At 38.6% G+C, this 14,058-nt stretch overlaps 1 protein-coding gene across 1 annotated transcript in view; it reads right to left on the bottom strand.

Moving 5' to 3' along the window:
- galnt18b (UDP-N-acetyl-alpha-D-galactosamine:polypeptide N-acetylgalactosaminyltransferase 18b) overlaps window positions 1-14,058 on the bottom strand; it is a 97,116-nt gene that overhangs the window by 37,373 nt on the left and 45,685 nt on the right. Inside the window, exons 4-6 of the mRNA XM_085354867.1 lie at window positions 7,097-7,280; window positions 5,398-5,595; window positions 5,034-5,148 (exon numbers count right to left, since the gene is read on the bottom strand). Of these exons, the coding sequence (XP_085210993.1) occupies window positions 5,034-5,148; window positions 5,398-5,595; window positions 7,097-7,280 (497 nt within the window). The remainder of the gene's footprint in view (window positions 1-5,033; window positions 5,149-5,397; window positions 5,596-7,096; window positions 7,281-14,058) is intronic.

The following is a 14,058-nucleotide window of genomic DNA, read 5'->3' as shown; positions in this document are numbered from 1 at the left end:
ATCCTTCCACTGACCGCTACAACACACCCAGTGTTGCCAACTCTTCAGTAAGGAAAATCGCTATTGGCTGTCCTAAAAGTTGCTAGAAGTCGCTAAATGACGTCATCGGCTAATTTGCATGATTGGTCATGCTAATATAATTGTAACCTATGTTGTTGGAGAGAGAAATAACATAGTGGAAGAGACATGAAGTGAGTAAAAACGTCTTAAATGCATTTAGAGTTAATTTAGAACTACAAATTAATAATAATAATAATAATAATGGATTGGATTTATATAGCGCTTTTCAAGGCACCCAAAGCGCTTTACAATACCACTATTCATTCACTCTCACATTCATACACTGGTGGAGGCAAGCTACAGTTGTAGCCACAGCTGCCCTGGGGCAGACTGACAGAAGCGAGGCTGCCATATCGCGCCATCGGCCCCTCTGGCCAAGACCAGTAGGCAAGTGGGGTAAAGTGTCTTGCCCAGGGACACAACGACCAGGACAGAGAGCCCTGGGATCGAACCGGCGACCTAAATAAATGACATTTATTTTAGCAATTATTGTTTTTTTTTAATGTCACAATTCCAACCCTGCTCCTTTATCCGGGCTTGGACTGGCAAAAGTGACCCGAAATAGGCACTCTGGTGGAGTTACTGTGTGTGTATAAGTAGTTTTAAACCTCGTGATCCACAAAACAGCATAACAGTAAAAGAAGAACTGATTGCGTTACAGACAGTGCGGGACCAGCGGCTTCGCTCATGCGCGATTCATTTGCAGTTTGGACACATAGGTGTAAACGTCTTCTGCCTTGATAGCAGCTGGGGGAGGACTATCCTCCGCTCGTGAGTGCTTTGGAACAGGCGTGGTACCCACGGCAGCACCCGCTGCTTGTTGAGAGTAAAAGCGATACCCGCTTTGATGTCAAAAAGTCATCGTAAATAAGACCAATAACACCAGAAAAAGTCGCCAGATTTGTCGCTAGTCGCTTTTTAGAAAAAAAGTCGCTAAGGGGGTCTGAAAACTTGCTAAATATAGCGACAAAGTCACTAAGTTGACAACACTGGACACACCTGCACCAGGGCAAAACTCCGCCTGCCCCACTCCTGCTATATAGGTGAAAATAGAGCAACAGGACCGCTGAGTCTTCGATTTTATTTATTTTCTGCTGTGTTTTACTTGCATTTATCTGAAAGACTGAGTGTAAACACAAAAACCTATTTTATTTTATGTGCTGGAATGTGCAGAAAATAGGTTTAAATGTTAAACAAATTTCTTCCAGTCAGAGAATGTTGAATATAATTTAATGTTTGCTTCATGCGTAAAATTAAAAGATTAAAACTAATAAAACTAGTTTCAAAAAGAGACTTTTTCATTTGATTACATTTTATATGATGGATTATGCAGAAAAAATTGGATTGGGCTTAAAGATCTATTGCTTTATTACCTATTCAGGTTGTAAATCTTTTTTTTTAAAGTAACTATGTAACTAAGTAACTAATTACTTTTGAAAATAAGTAATCAGTAAAGTAACAGGATTACTTTTCTGAGGAAGTAATCAGTAATTAGTTACTGAGTAGTAACTAGTCAGTAATTAGTTACTGATTACTTTTTCAAGTAACTTGACCAACACTGCTTTTATCACGTGTAACTCAGTAGCTATTTTGCAGTCAATAGTTTTTGTATCTGTAAAGACCGCTTAAAAAGAAAGATAAAGCACTAGCATTAGCGTCCTACAGGCAGCAGTAGATGGCAATTAGAAATTGCAATGCATTATATGATACTGGTTATAAATACATATATAATGTAATGAAAATGTGAATTTGTAAAAGTGGTCTCCGTTCAGTCTTTGGTGGGCACTCAAAATGTGAATTCAAGTTTTTACTGGGGATTTGGTAAAGATATATGAAGATATTTAGTATAAATAAGATTATCTGTTCTCCTGCTCTGTTTGACTTCTGAATCTGGATTACCTTTTTGTTTTGTTGGAGCTTCTGCAAAACATTGACTTTAAACTGCTTTAAATAACTGATTCATAACAGACAATTGTACATTCTACTAAAGATGTGTATATTTTGTTCCTAGCTTACTTTGGTAAATAATTATTTGGGGTAAATCATCAACAGCCAGGAGAGAGGAAAACTAAACCAGAGATTCATCTTGAACCAAAAAATGATCTGGGTTATTTAGAGATTTCCCTGTAAAATGTCTTACTTCTAAACATCCCTGATATTCTATGTTATGAATTTTACATATTCATAACAAACTGCATTAAATTTACATTTGACAAAATACAGTTACGATGGATTTAGCGCACTGACTGCTAACTGTGTATAATAGTCAAATACTCTTTTATATGCACTATGCATCACGTTTATAAACTTGTCAGATAAAGAGAAATGTTCTCAGGTGTGTCCCAACATTTGACTGGTACTGGATTTAATCAAACAGTTTTTTTTATTCTAATGTGTACCAGAACAAAAGAATCTAGCTCTTATGTTAAATAGCATAAAATAAAAACCTTATATGAAGCACATGATGCTGGATTTTTTCACATATGGCAGAAATGTATAATCCCCTGTTCATAGGCACGATGAGATGCATCCCCCTTCAGTTATACACATAAGATGCCATTTATGAAAACAACACATCCAGATAGTCAAATATTATTCTTCTGCATTGTGACCAAATGTGATCATAGAGCAGCAGTTCATTCAAACCTCACTCTACAGAGCACAAGCCCTTTAAAACCCCAGCCAAAGCCTGCAGTTTTTGGCCTGGCTTGACTGTGTCTCTGAAGATTCGTCAGCAGCCAGTTTGCATGCTGGCAGGTGGTCTGGAGGCATGACCAATACGCTACAGACAGACAAACAGACCCTGTTGGGGCTCTATGGGACTGTTAATCTGGGGCCAAGCCAGGGTCCTTCAGACTTGTAGCTCTAAGCTCATTGTCTCACCCTCTGTTTCAAAAATGCTGCAGAACTATAAACTGCATTTAACTCCCAGCAAGGGCAAGTTCCTTCAGTCAATTATAACCATGGAAGTAAACAACATGGTGGACAAAGACTGAACTCAAAGCTAAGATAATAAAGCAAGAAGGCAAAGCGATGGGTTATAATATATGTGATAAAATCATCAATGTGTTCAGCTATGAATCAGGCACTGGGGCTATTATCAGACTCGGGAATTCTAAAAGCATGTAATGACTTGCAGGACTAATCACCCTTCTTTACTGATGATTGCATCTCTGTCATTAGTGAGAATGGTTATTTCTACATTCAGCATCCTGTCAAAAACTTGTCTCCATTTTCTGCTCACAAAAAAAAAAAAAATCCAGGGAAAGTGCAGTTGAGGAGGAGCTGTCCCTCGTTTCTTGCTTTTAATAAACCTGCTGATAGCTGCATTAATGATCTTGGTATAGTACATGTGTGCTATCATCAGCTAGAGGGTACTTATAGCTCTGGCCCATCTGCTTTTGTTTCTGCTGAAGTGAATGCACACAAAAGCGATTTTCAGCTCCCAGACAAAGCTGATGAGGGTGTACAAATTAATTAAAGCACTGTTAGAAGGACGCAACTCAACGGCAGACACGGTGCATCTCTCTGCTCTAAACAATGTCAGCATTCTGTTCACACACGGTTGCTATCAGAGTCTCACATGTGCTTCAGAGGGATCGCCGGGGCATGAAGGTGATCATTCAGACTTCAGAATTCATTAGTAGTGATCATTTGTTCTAGCTAAATCTACATGAGGGAATATGTCACAGTGTATTCCAGGTACAGTAGGAAAAAAGGGATAATTCCCTCTGCTCGAGTCACTTGTTCCAGTCAAATCATCTCACCATTTGCAATGCATGGCCTCCCTGTTTTTCTACTATTTTTCTTGTTGTAAATTTATGTAAAAAAAGGAAGAGAAATGATCTCTGTGCCTTGATAAGGTAACAATAAAAAACAAAGCAGCTAATTCGAGCCAAGCTATGCTAAGTCTAGGCCAGTATTCACTTTTTTTTTTTATTGTAATGGGAGAAGTAAAATGTTAGTTTTGCAGTTTAATTTTCCAAATAAGCAATATTCCAATATTAATATTTTCCCAAATTTCCCTGTTCCTTAAAAACAAAACAAAACAAAACATATTCTTCAAAAATATACTTGGTTTCGCTTTCTATCCTTCTCTTATAAGGATAGTAATACATATAGTCCTGAGACAGTCTGCGTTAGACTGTCATGAGTTAGAGTCAGTGCATTCAGAGATAGATGTACAGTAGGTTACATGGCCAACTGAACACCTACCAACAGGAGAAAAACATATTTTTATGGTCCCGCAAATGTGTCTATCAGAATACATTTTTATGGTTGGTTTTTATGGGACACTCCTGTGCAGTTCTCCAAAATCCCGATTGCACGTCTGTGGACGTGGATAGAGTTGACAAGTGTCCTGCAACAGTAAAAGGAGTGACAGTGGAGTTCACCAGAAGCAGAAGCCCAAAAAATGATGAAAGATCAAAAAAATTAAATTAAAATAAAGACCTTGCCTGCAGTGGACACCTTTCATTGTTTTTAACACTCAGTATCACTTGCTGTACTTATTGGGCAGTGTGATACTACTACTACTACTATGTGTGCCATGAAGGGAGATTGTTTTGTGAGTTATATATTTCTAAGAACTTTCCAAAGAATGTTTTGATCAGCAGTAATTTGAAGTGCCAGCCTTATTTTACAGTTCTCTAGTTTTGAGATTAAAAACAGTAGCATTCAGCAAAAATACAGTGTTGACAGTTTGTATAATGGATATTCTACATAACCCCAAAGGCTGCTTCATATTTCTTTCCCCCACACAATTTTTAAATGCACAGAGACCATTGCTTGAAGCCAAATTACACTTTCCAAGGTAAGGCTTATGAGTTTAGCATTTTACATATGAACCAGTGAGTGAAGACCTCGGCGACCTTGCTCCTAACAACCATTAAGTTTCATTATCATAGTTAATTTTCCACACATTACCTGGATGAACAATGGCCCATAGCTAGAGGAGTAACATCATTACTCACCCTGATGCCCAGCTCCACGTTTTCACCCCCATACACCTCCATCCCTTCATCGAGCAGACCAATCTCCTCAAAGTACAGCCTATCCACCACAAAGCAGCCAATCAGAGCTGGGCTCCTGAAGGATTTAAGGGGATGAAGATGAGCTTTTTTAAATTTTATCAGTTGCTATCCTCTGCACATATAATGTTAGCGTGACACAGTTGCTATAGTAACAGAAGGCAGGAAAAGATGTGTGACCCAAGAACATTTGTAAAACGTTCAGGGAAGTGCATAAAATCCATTTTTAGCAGGATTTACATGTGTTTTTGAATACTTTAATCACTTTATTTTATTTAGGCTAAAAACAATTATGTAGTTCTCTTACTGAATTGGTGCAGTCTTGTTGCCCTTGTGCCACCAGGACTTGGGTGGGTTGAGGTAGCGACACCACAGCTCCCAATCAAAGCCCTGTGCAGACAGCGGATACTCTTCAATCTCAAAAGTGTCATATTTGATGTTATCAAAGGATGGGGAGATTATCCGGGTTCTGTCTTCTTTAATTCTCTGCAGAATAGGTTCAGCCCTGTAAATATGGAGAGAGAAAGATATTTCAGTGTCAGTATGTGTTGTTGCGTGCTTTCTCCATCGACTCTATGACCACACTTGTCAGGTTAGGGTATTTGTTCAGTAAACAATTTTATTCAGTTCATTGCTCATCTCAAAGCTTTATGGAAATTATATTTTTTAATCAAAATAGGAAGAGATAAGATTTGTTTACACACAATTACACATTTTTTCTTTTCCAAACAGTTTTTCAAAAAATACAATTCATGGAAAAACTAACACAATACACAATAACAGGAACACACACACACACACACACACACACACACACACACACACACACACACACACACACACACACACACACACACACACAGAAAAATTTAAAATTATATTATGAGCTATAACAGAGGTTGGATCTGCTATAATAAATAATTACAATAAACTGCACTTATACAATCAGTATACATCTAAATTCCCATCTATGCATGTGTGTGCCCTTCAAATACTGTGGAAAATTTGAATATAACTGTTATTTTATTTTTATTAAGGCACCTAAAATCCACTTTTTCCCCTTAAAAAAATCATATTCTTTAATTTTGATGTGATTTTGACCAAAGGGAGTGAGGTCTTTATGCTTCTCATCTAAATACACGAGTGGGTCTTACATGCCGGTTTGAAAAGTGACAAAGAACCCCTGCACCTTTGAATTCACATTTAATATCGGACTCTGTATTTTTAACTGTTAGTTGATGTGTTTCAGTGATCTTGTCATACAAAGATACAAATTACTGTTGCCGGCAGAACAAAAGTTTATTGTCTTGCTTGGCGTACATGTAAATGTATATATTGTGTGAATCACTGAGGCTCTTCACATTCTCTAGCACAAGTCAGTTGTTTCAAAGTGCAGAACAAAAATCTTTGGGCAGGGATGCAGCTTTTTTATGCTCTGGCCCACTCTTAGTGCGAGTGAGTGAGTCCTGAGAAGAGCCCGAAGTGCTGTTTATTCAGTCGTAAACATAAAACTACTCAGCTTGGCTTTTTGATGTATGAATATCATGTACTGTATTTTTTATTTACTTAGTTCATTATAAAGACATAGCAAATTTCTTTCTTTTAAAGTAATATATACACAATACATTTCTAAAATTAGATTTAAGTGAATTTGCAGTTTTGTTACAATTTTTTGTCTCTCAATTTTATTTAATCTACAGTAGTGTAACTTAATTTTTATCCACTTGCTTGTAATGCACATTGTGTATGTGTACATTATATTTTTATTTTACAGTATGTCTTGTTAATTTATTTTATCTAGCTTTAAATATGATTTAATTTTTTTCAGCTGAATCTGTTCGTACTCTTTTGGAACCTGCGCTAACCTGCTATTTATATAAAGGAAGTTTGATGGTTCGATTGAAAAAAAGAAACAATCAACCCTCACAGAGCAATATGGCTCAAGAAGCGGCGCTCTTGTGCTGCTAAGCTGAGCTTTTCACATGCTGCACTTGTGAGTTACTCACCATCCGACACTGAACTCAACGTGGGCATCAAAGAGGGCAACGACTGGGGCGGTAGCAACCCTCCACCCACTCACTCGGGACCGGATCAAACCCTCCTGCTTGTCGTGCCGCACCATCTTTATGAATCCTGGACGTTGGCTGTTAGTCTCAGACACAAAATCATGAAGTTTCTCCTTTAGCTCATCTGCAAGAAACAAACGAATGCATATCGGTGTCTGAAGATATCATTTGAAAAGGGTAAGAAAAGTGAGAGCTACTTAGAAGTAAACTTCCACCCACAAGAACACATCATGTCCTCCTCCAGTGGGCAGTATTTCACTGGTCGGAGGCCAGCAGCACTTCTGCTTCACTGCTTTGATCACTGGACCAAACAGGCAGCAGCTTGAGCCAGCACTGCAGACCTCCATGGGGCTTACCAGTCATAACGGGATATTGCAATATTGAGAACTCAGCCTGCAATGCTTTTCAAAACATGGAAGGAGGAGATGAAATGTCTGTGGTTTGATGTTTGGATTCAAAGTTTACCTCCATTATTACCTGAGCTGTATACTGTGTGATGAATCACGCCATGGAGAATATGACTCATTGCTGCTTACATGACAAATAAATATGTATTTTACTTCAAGGTTTTGAGAGAGCCACATTTTTGGTAATTTTCTCAAAAATGCAATAAATTACAACAGCACATTTACAGGTTCACCTTGTGCTTCGACTAGAAAAATGCCAAGGATAGTGAAACAGACTGAGACGGAAACTAATTCTTTCAAAAAGGCCAAGCTTCTGAGTCTGCTGTAAAATATCAGCATAGACCAGTGTGATAAGGCAAAATTACATCATAGCTCTGTACTGTACTATCAACCAGATAAAGCTGGGGGGAAAAATAAAAGTTTTATCAGTACTGTGTTTTATCATTCCTTACATAAATCACCCGAGGCTGTGTTCCCACTGTTTTAACCATCTTTTCAGTTTGAAGAGAGTGAGAAGCAGCTGCGAGAAGACAAAAAGTGGCTACCGTGAAATTATGCTGTGCTAGCTTTATTAGAGGCAGTGTGAGGTGCTTTAGAAAAAAAATAAGTTTGATTTTCTAAACGAATAATGCTAGCAAAAAGTTCTGTTAAAGAAAGTTTCTGTTATTCAAAAGTTGTACGGTCCAGTCCTCATCAACTCTACAAAGATAATAAAGGCAGCATATTTTCTTGGAATGTAAAGACTCCCCACAGTCCAACAATGCATTCAGCAAACCAATATGTGGTCTTTAAATGAAATATTTTTCAGCCTTATTTTCTGCTGGCTTCTGACTTAATAGTTAATTTTGACAACTGTTAGTAAACAAGTCTCATACCATATGATCCAGTGAATCCACAGCATTGAATTCCTATAGAAAGAGCAGAAATGAGTGCTAAGAGCTCATGTTTTCTTTTGGAATCCTTTCAAGGGTTGCAAAAGCAGTAATTATCTTCATCTCCTCCATATGTGGAGTATGACAATTTTATTATGTCTTTCTTTACATTGATATTCACAGTAAAGCAACATGATTGCCAAAGCCAAAGAATTGCACAGGTTCTTATACACACACATGCGGACACACTAGTCTGCTGACATCACATAATTCCTAGCATACTACATTGCCACCCAAGGTGAAGTTAATAAGGGGTCTTGTTTTATAAAAAATAAATCTCCCTCTTGCTGAACTTGGGGTGGTGGTGCATGTGTTCCTCAAGCTCGGGTCCTCTACAAGACACTTGGGAGTTTGACGGTTCGGCGGATTATTTAGCTGTTCCTAGGACTGCACTTTTCTGGGCAGAGACCTCTGATGTTGAGCTTTAAAGCTTCTTATGCTCCTATTACCACTGGGAGCACTTTGACCTTTACCTTCCACATCTGCTGCAGCTGTTCCTTCAGCCCCTGGTCCTTTGCTATTTATTAACAATCATTCTTTCTGATGTTGTCTACTGGGATTGCCAGATCCATCACTACATCCACCTTTGTTGGTGTCTCCTATCAGGAGTTGGAGACTTCGAGTCTATAATAAACATAGATGATCCCATACACTATCCCAGCTACTTGGTTCTGCCTCCTCTGCATCTTTTTTCCTCTTCCTTTGTGATGGATAGTCTCTGGGGTAAGTTTGGACATTCTGCAGCTTGGGTCCTTCTGACTGTGGTAGACTCCTCATACACTCTGTGTCTGTGCTGTCCTTTATGCTGGCCTTTTCTAGCCACTGGTAGGATGTCTTGTCAGCCCCTTCCTCTATCTGATGGCACAGTTCCTCCTTCTGTTCCTCATCATTGACTGTCTGAGTGCCTGAGGCACTCATCTCAGGGGACTATCTTCCAGATGTATTCATAGATGCTCTGTGTTTTTTCAAGGATTTAGGTTATGACGCTAATAAATCTTCACCCTCTCTCTTTCTGGTGCTCGTAGAGCCTCAGAGTGCTGGACTCTGGGTTAAAACCTCAATGAATTGTGAGGAGTTTTTGCGTCTTGACATCAGTGGCATCTATGTCTCCTGTGGCCAGCTTAGTATTCCAGGTGAGTATCTGATGACTCATAGGGCTTATTTATTGATGGCTCAGATCCTATTCCTACCATTCAGCTGGCTTCTGAGCACCTGTCTTACTTTCTGGATGTATTTGGCTACGGTTGACCTTCTTGCATCTTGATCATAGTTCCAGTTGGCCTGTGGGATACACAGGTACGTGAAGCTGTTCTATAAAATGTCCGCTATCCTGCCTTCACCCTTGAGTCTGAATTATATAATGTCAACAAACTCTATGAAGAGTGATAATATAGATAAGATATCCCACCTATAAATGTGAGCGCAGGAGATGCCACTTATTTCAGTTTGTGCACACTCACACTTTCCAGACACAAAATGTCATCGAGCAACAAAAGTAAAAAACAAAAAGATTTACGTATTCTGGAATAAATCACTAGTTTGTTGACTTATGCTTTGGAGGCAACATCCAACTTTTGGATGATGGGTACAGTTGTTTCTCACACTAATCATTGTTTACGAATAAAGATACATTTTAAGAAGCTCTTGTAAAGCAATCTGTTGGTTTCGAGATTGCATTTAGGAAATGCCATCTATCTTTTGCTCTCCATTCACACTGTTTATCTGCATGCAACCAAAACTGGACTACAAGCAGACCACATGTGGAAACAGGAGTGCTTCAACAGAAAAGAGTCAGAGTGTGTTTAATTTATTCCAGTGGACGGCTGCCATTTCCTGCCAGGTAATAAATAATTCAAAAGCACATTAATTCTCATAGTAATGAACATGCACTACATGCCACATGAAACTGTGGTATTTTACATGTCCTGTATGTTGAGTATTACAGTAGGAAGAGGAGTCAGTAACAGTTGGTTTCTATACCTCCTTATTAACTGCAATCAGCTAACAACTGAAATGTGAATTTGCCCCTAATGAGATTTCTCAAACTCAAAGCAGAGTAATTTTTGTACTAATTCAAGTTTAAAGGCATTTAGTAGAGAGATTAGCTATATAATTCCATTTACTTTGGCTAAAGCCAATAAAGCAGCTGCAACAGATCTATAAGTTTTAATCCATCAATAATTAAAACATACTAATGTGTGTGTGCACTGAAAATAAGAATGATGCTCTTATTCCTCATAACAAATCCTAATAAAACACACTTCATTACACCAGGAATAGCTGATAGCCAACGCTCATCAATCTTTCAGGACCAATATCCGGCTGAGGCTCTGCTGGAAAGCAATGGGCTTTGGGATAGAGTTGGACTCGAACAACAAGCAAAACAGGCTATAACATCACTGTGCAGCCGTGCACTAATTCCAGTACATAATTTACAAGTATCAAAGAAAAGTCAAGGTTTTTCTCATTCAGAGGATGAATAGCAAATCTAATGGTGAGTGGCAAACTAGAAGAACCTGCCATTTAGCTCACCTCAAGCCTATTCTCAGTCAGATGTAACACAGTTATAGAAAAGGATTTCCTGAATGAACAATTTTTCCTGAACAAACCTTGAAAGCTTTCCATATGGCTACAGGGCTTAAAATCCTCTTGTTCAGATTTTCTCCTAGCTGCACAGGGAATTAGCTGTGACTGTGTCATATATATCATTGCGTGCACAACCAGGCAAAGGATATTTGATGAATGGGATTTTAGTCATTGTTTCCTTCCTCATCTATCTTTCATCATAACTTACATAAATGTTTCTATGAACTGAGCCAATCTGACTATGCCTTGAATATTATGTTTCTTTCATGCATGTTCAAACTAAACACCATTTATCAGCAAGCAGGAGTTACTGCTTGCACAGCAGATGGCAAATCGTCATGGATACAGGTCTCGCAGTTGATGAGTAGTTTGCACAGCATCACTTGGCAATTTCTCACTGCACAACTCAGTGGTAGTGAAAATCAGTGTTTAAAATATCCAACTGAGAACTGCTCTTCCTCCACAATCAAGCCAAAAAGTCCAAAGGCAGTTTGTTTAAAAAAAATAAATAAATAAAAAAGCTAAAAAAACAAAACATGGTGAACATAGAGTACATTGCTAACAGTTCTATCACAAATTGGCACTGCCTGTTTATCATTCTCTAGACGTTGATGAAGACTTTTCTGGTACGGACGTTTCAGTAAGCATTGTCAAAGAACAGGAAAATATCTGGACACATTCTTGGCAGTACATATTAACAACAATTTGAACACTAATACAATCTTTTGTTTCTGATCATATCATAACTTTTGCGTAGCCTCCAGCTTTCACTGGCTGGACCTGTAGTAACTCCTTGATGGATATCTCAGTGGTTTCCAACAGATGCTGGAACCTTTTTGCACACATGAGGGGCTGAACCATTCCACACTAAGTCAGTGGTTACTGGTCAGTAACAAATTGCCATAAAACATGCCAGAAAGTTCTTTAGCAAACTGAATCTATTTCTGTTTTTAAAGGAGCGGAGACTATTATGGTTAGTTCACTAGTTTCTGAGAACTTTACATTTAACTTTTGTGACTAAAGGATTAATTAGCCAACAAGCATATTAGACTCTATCATATATCAGAAAACTCAGGCAGTTTTTGACAACTGTTAAAAGCCATAGTAATCTCTGCCTATGACTATTTTTACATGAAGGCAAGGGAGGAAATTTCTGAATGCTTAAGCATGCTTAAATTATTTTCACGTTTTTTAATCCCTTTTGAGAAAAGTTTGCATAAATAGTCTGTGTGGCAGAACATTATATTTGTTAAAATGTAATCTTAAAACTATCTTCTAATGAAATGTAAGCTTTTTATTATCTCTATCTCCTTACTTAAATGAGTGAACAGGAAACCTTGGCAAAAGATTGCATGTTGCCTACAGAGGCTAATCAGCAGGCTAGCCTTTGAATGTCTAGATGGATGATGCAGAGACAGTCTTCTTCAACAATTTTACATTACTATAAGCATGATTTTTTCTTTCTGCTGTCCGTTTTCTTTCAGGTTAGTGTCTCATCATAGAACTCTACACCCTAACATATTACATTTTAGGGTAAAGAATGGATCATAAGTCCTCTGAGCCTGTCTAATAAGCGATACCCTTGCAAAACCCTACTTTTACACGGACAAGTCTTTCGCGGCCCACAGCTTGGGACATTATCCAATTAAGGAGGAATCAGCTAGGTCAATTTGCCCTTCTCTACCTTGATGGCTACACGTTCTCCTGCATGCTAATGTCTCGGAGGTGAGCTGTGACAGCGGCCGATGACTAATGCAAGGCCGTGGGTGCCTCAGAGGTAAGCTCTGGATGATGACCCTTTCAGCACTATCAGCAGCATCACAGGTCAACAGGCTAACGACATTTAGCACAGATAAGATTCACAGTCATGGTGATAATGATAACACCAGGCCTATCATACGCAGTGTGACGGAGTGCTCAAGCAAACAGGGCGAAATGCCATCAGCAAAATGTCAACGCATGACTTGGGTCTCTGAAGGCGCTGAAGGCAACTGCTCTCCAGCTCTCAATTACCTGATGAAATATGAATGAATATTAGTTGTAATTTGGGACGAGACTTCTGGGTTTTACATTTTTTTTTATATGATACATTTGGATAAATCCAACTTTATGGCCAGTAACAGCCAGAAGGAGAGAGATAATTCTTATTCAGTCGAGTTGAGGTAAGTTATCAAGACATACCACAGTGATCTATGTTTTGCTCCAGCAGGCTACAGGCAATGCTCCATGTTGTGCATTATTGACTCTGGTAAACATATTCCTCCCAGTGCCAGAATTTCCCCTGTTGATTGGCCCGTAATGGTTGTCTCAGTTCCTGTTACAAGGTGCAGAGCCTATTTAAAAGTGAAAAGCCTATAAATGACCTTGGCACAGTATCATTACCTTTTTATAGCCTGCTTTCTGCCTTTGTGATGTAGTTAAAGTCTTCTGCTGTAAATTATCAGGTCCACTTTCACAGGTGACTTCAAGTCTATATCTTGTGCTCTGCAAAGCAGACTAAAGTCACCTGTCAGTGATCTCACACATCAGTCATGTCAGTGATAGCAGAGCAGAAGGAACAGAGCTCAGTAGTTACACGCATATATTAAATGTCTTTTTGACCTGACAGTGTTTACTCAACATCCAATGCATGCAGATGTAAGAATTAGGTTTGCAAATGCAGACAAGATATGTACAAACACTTCATCACCTTGCTGGATTGTTATCTGCCTTGGGGCAAATTTCCTGGCTTTGCAGCTAATTAGTATTATTCATCCATCAGTTAAACCCAGTGTACACAGCTCCTAATTAACATTAAAGGAGTTTGAAGGCCCTCAGAGGAGCAGCAATACAGATACTGACTGCAAGCAAACACCGATATTTAAACTATATATACACTCAACAAAAATATAAACGCAACACCTTTGTTACTGCTCCCATTCCCCATGGGATGGACGTAGAGACCTAAAATTCATTCCAGATACACAATATAACCATC

This window comes from Diplotaxodon limnothrissa, linkage group LG1 (assembly GCF_057381915.1).
Source record: "Diplotaxodon limnothrissa isolate DT_005_m linkage group LG1, D_limnothrissa_male_GT1.1, whole genome shotgun sequence".
Taxonomy (NCBI): domain Eukaryota; kingdom Metazoa; phylum Chordata; class Actinopteri; order Cichliformes; family Cichlidae; genus Diplotaxodon; species Diplotaxodon limnothrissa.
The sequence above is the reverse complement of the archived record's forward strand: the minus strand, read 5'-3'. Positions and strand labels throughout refer to the sequence as shown.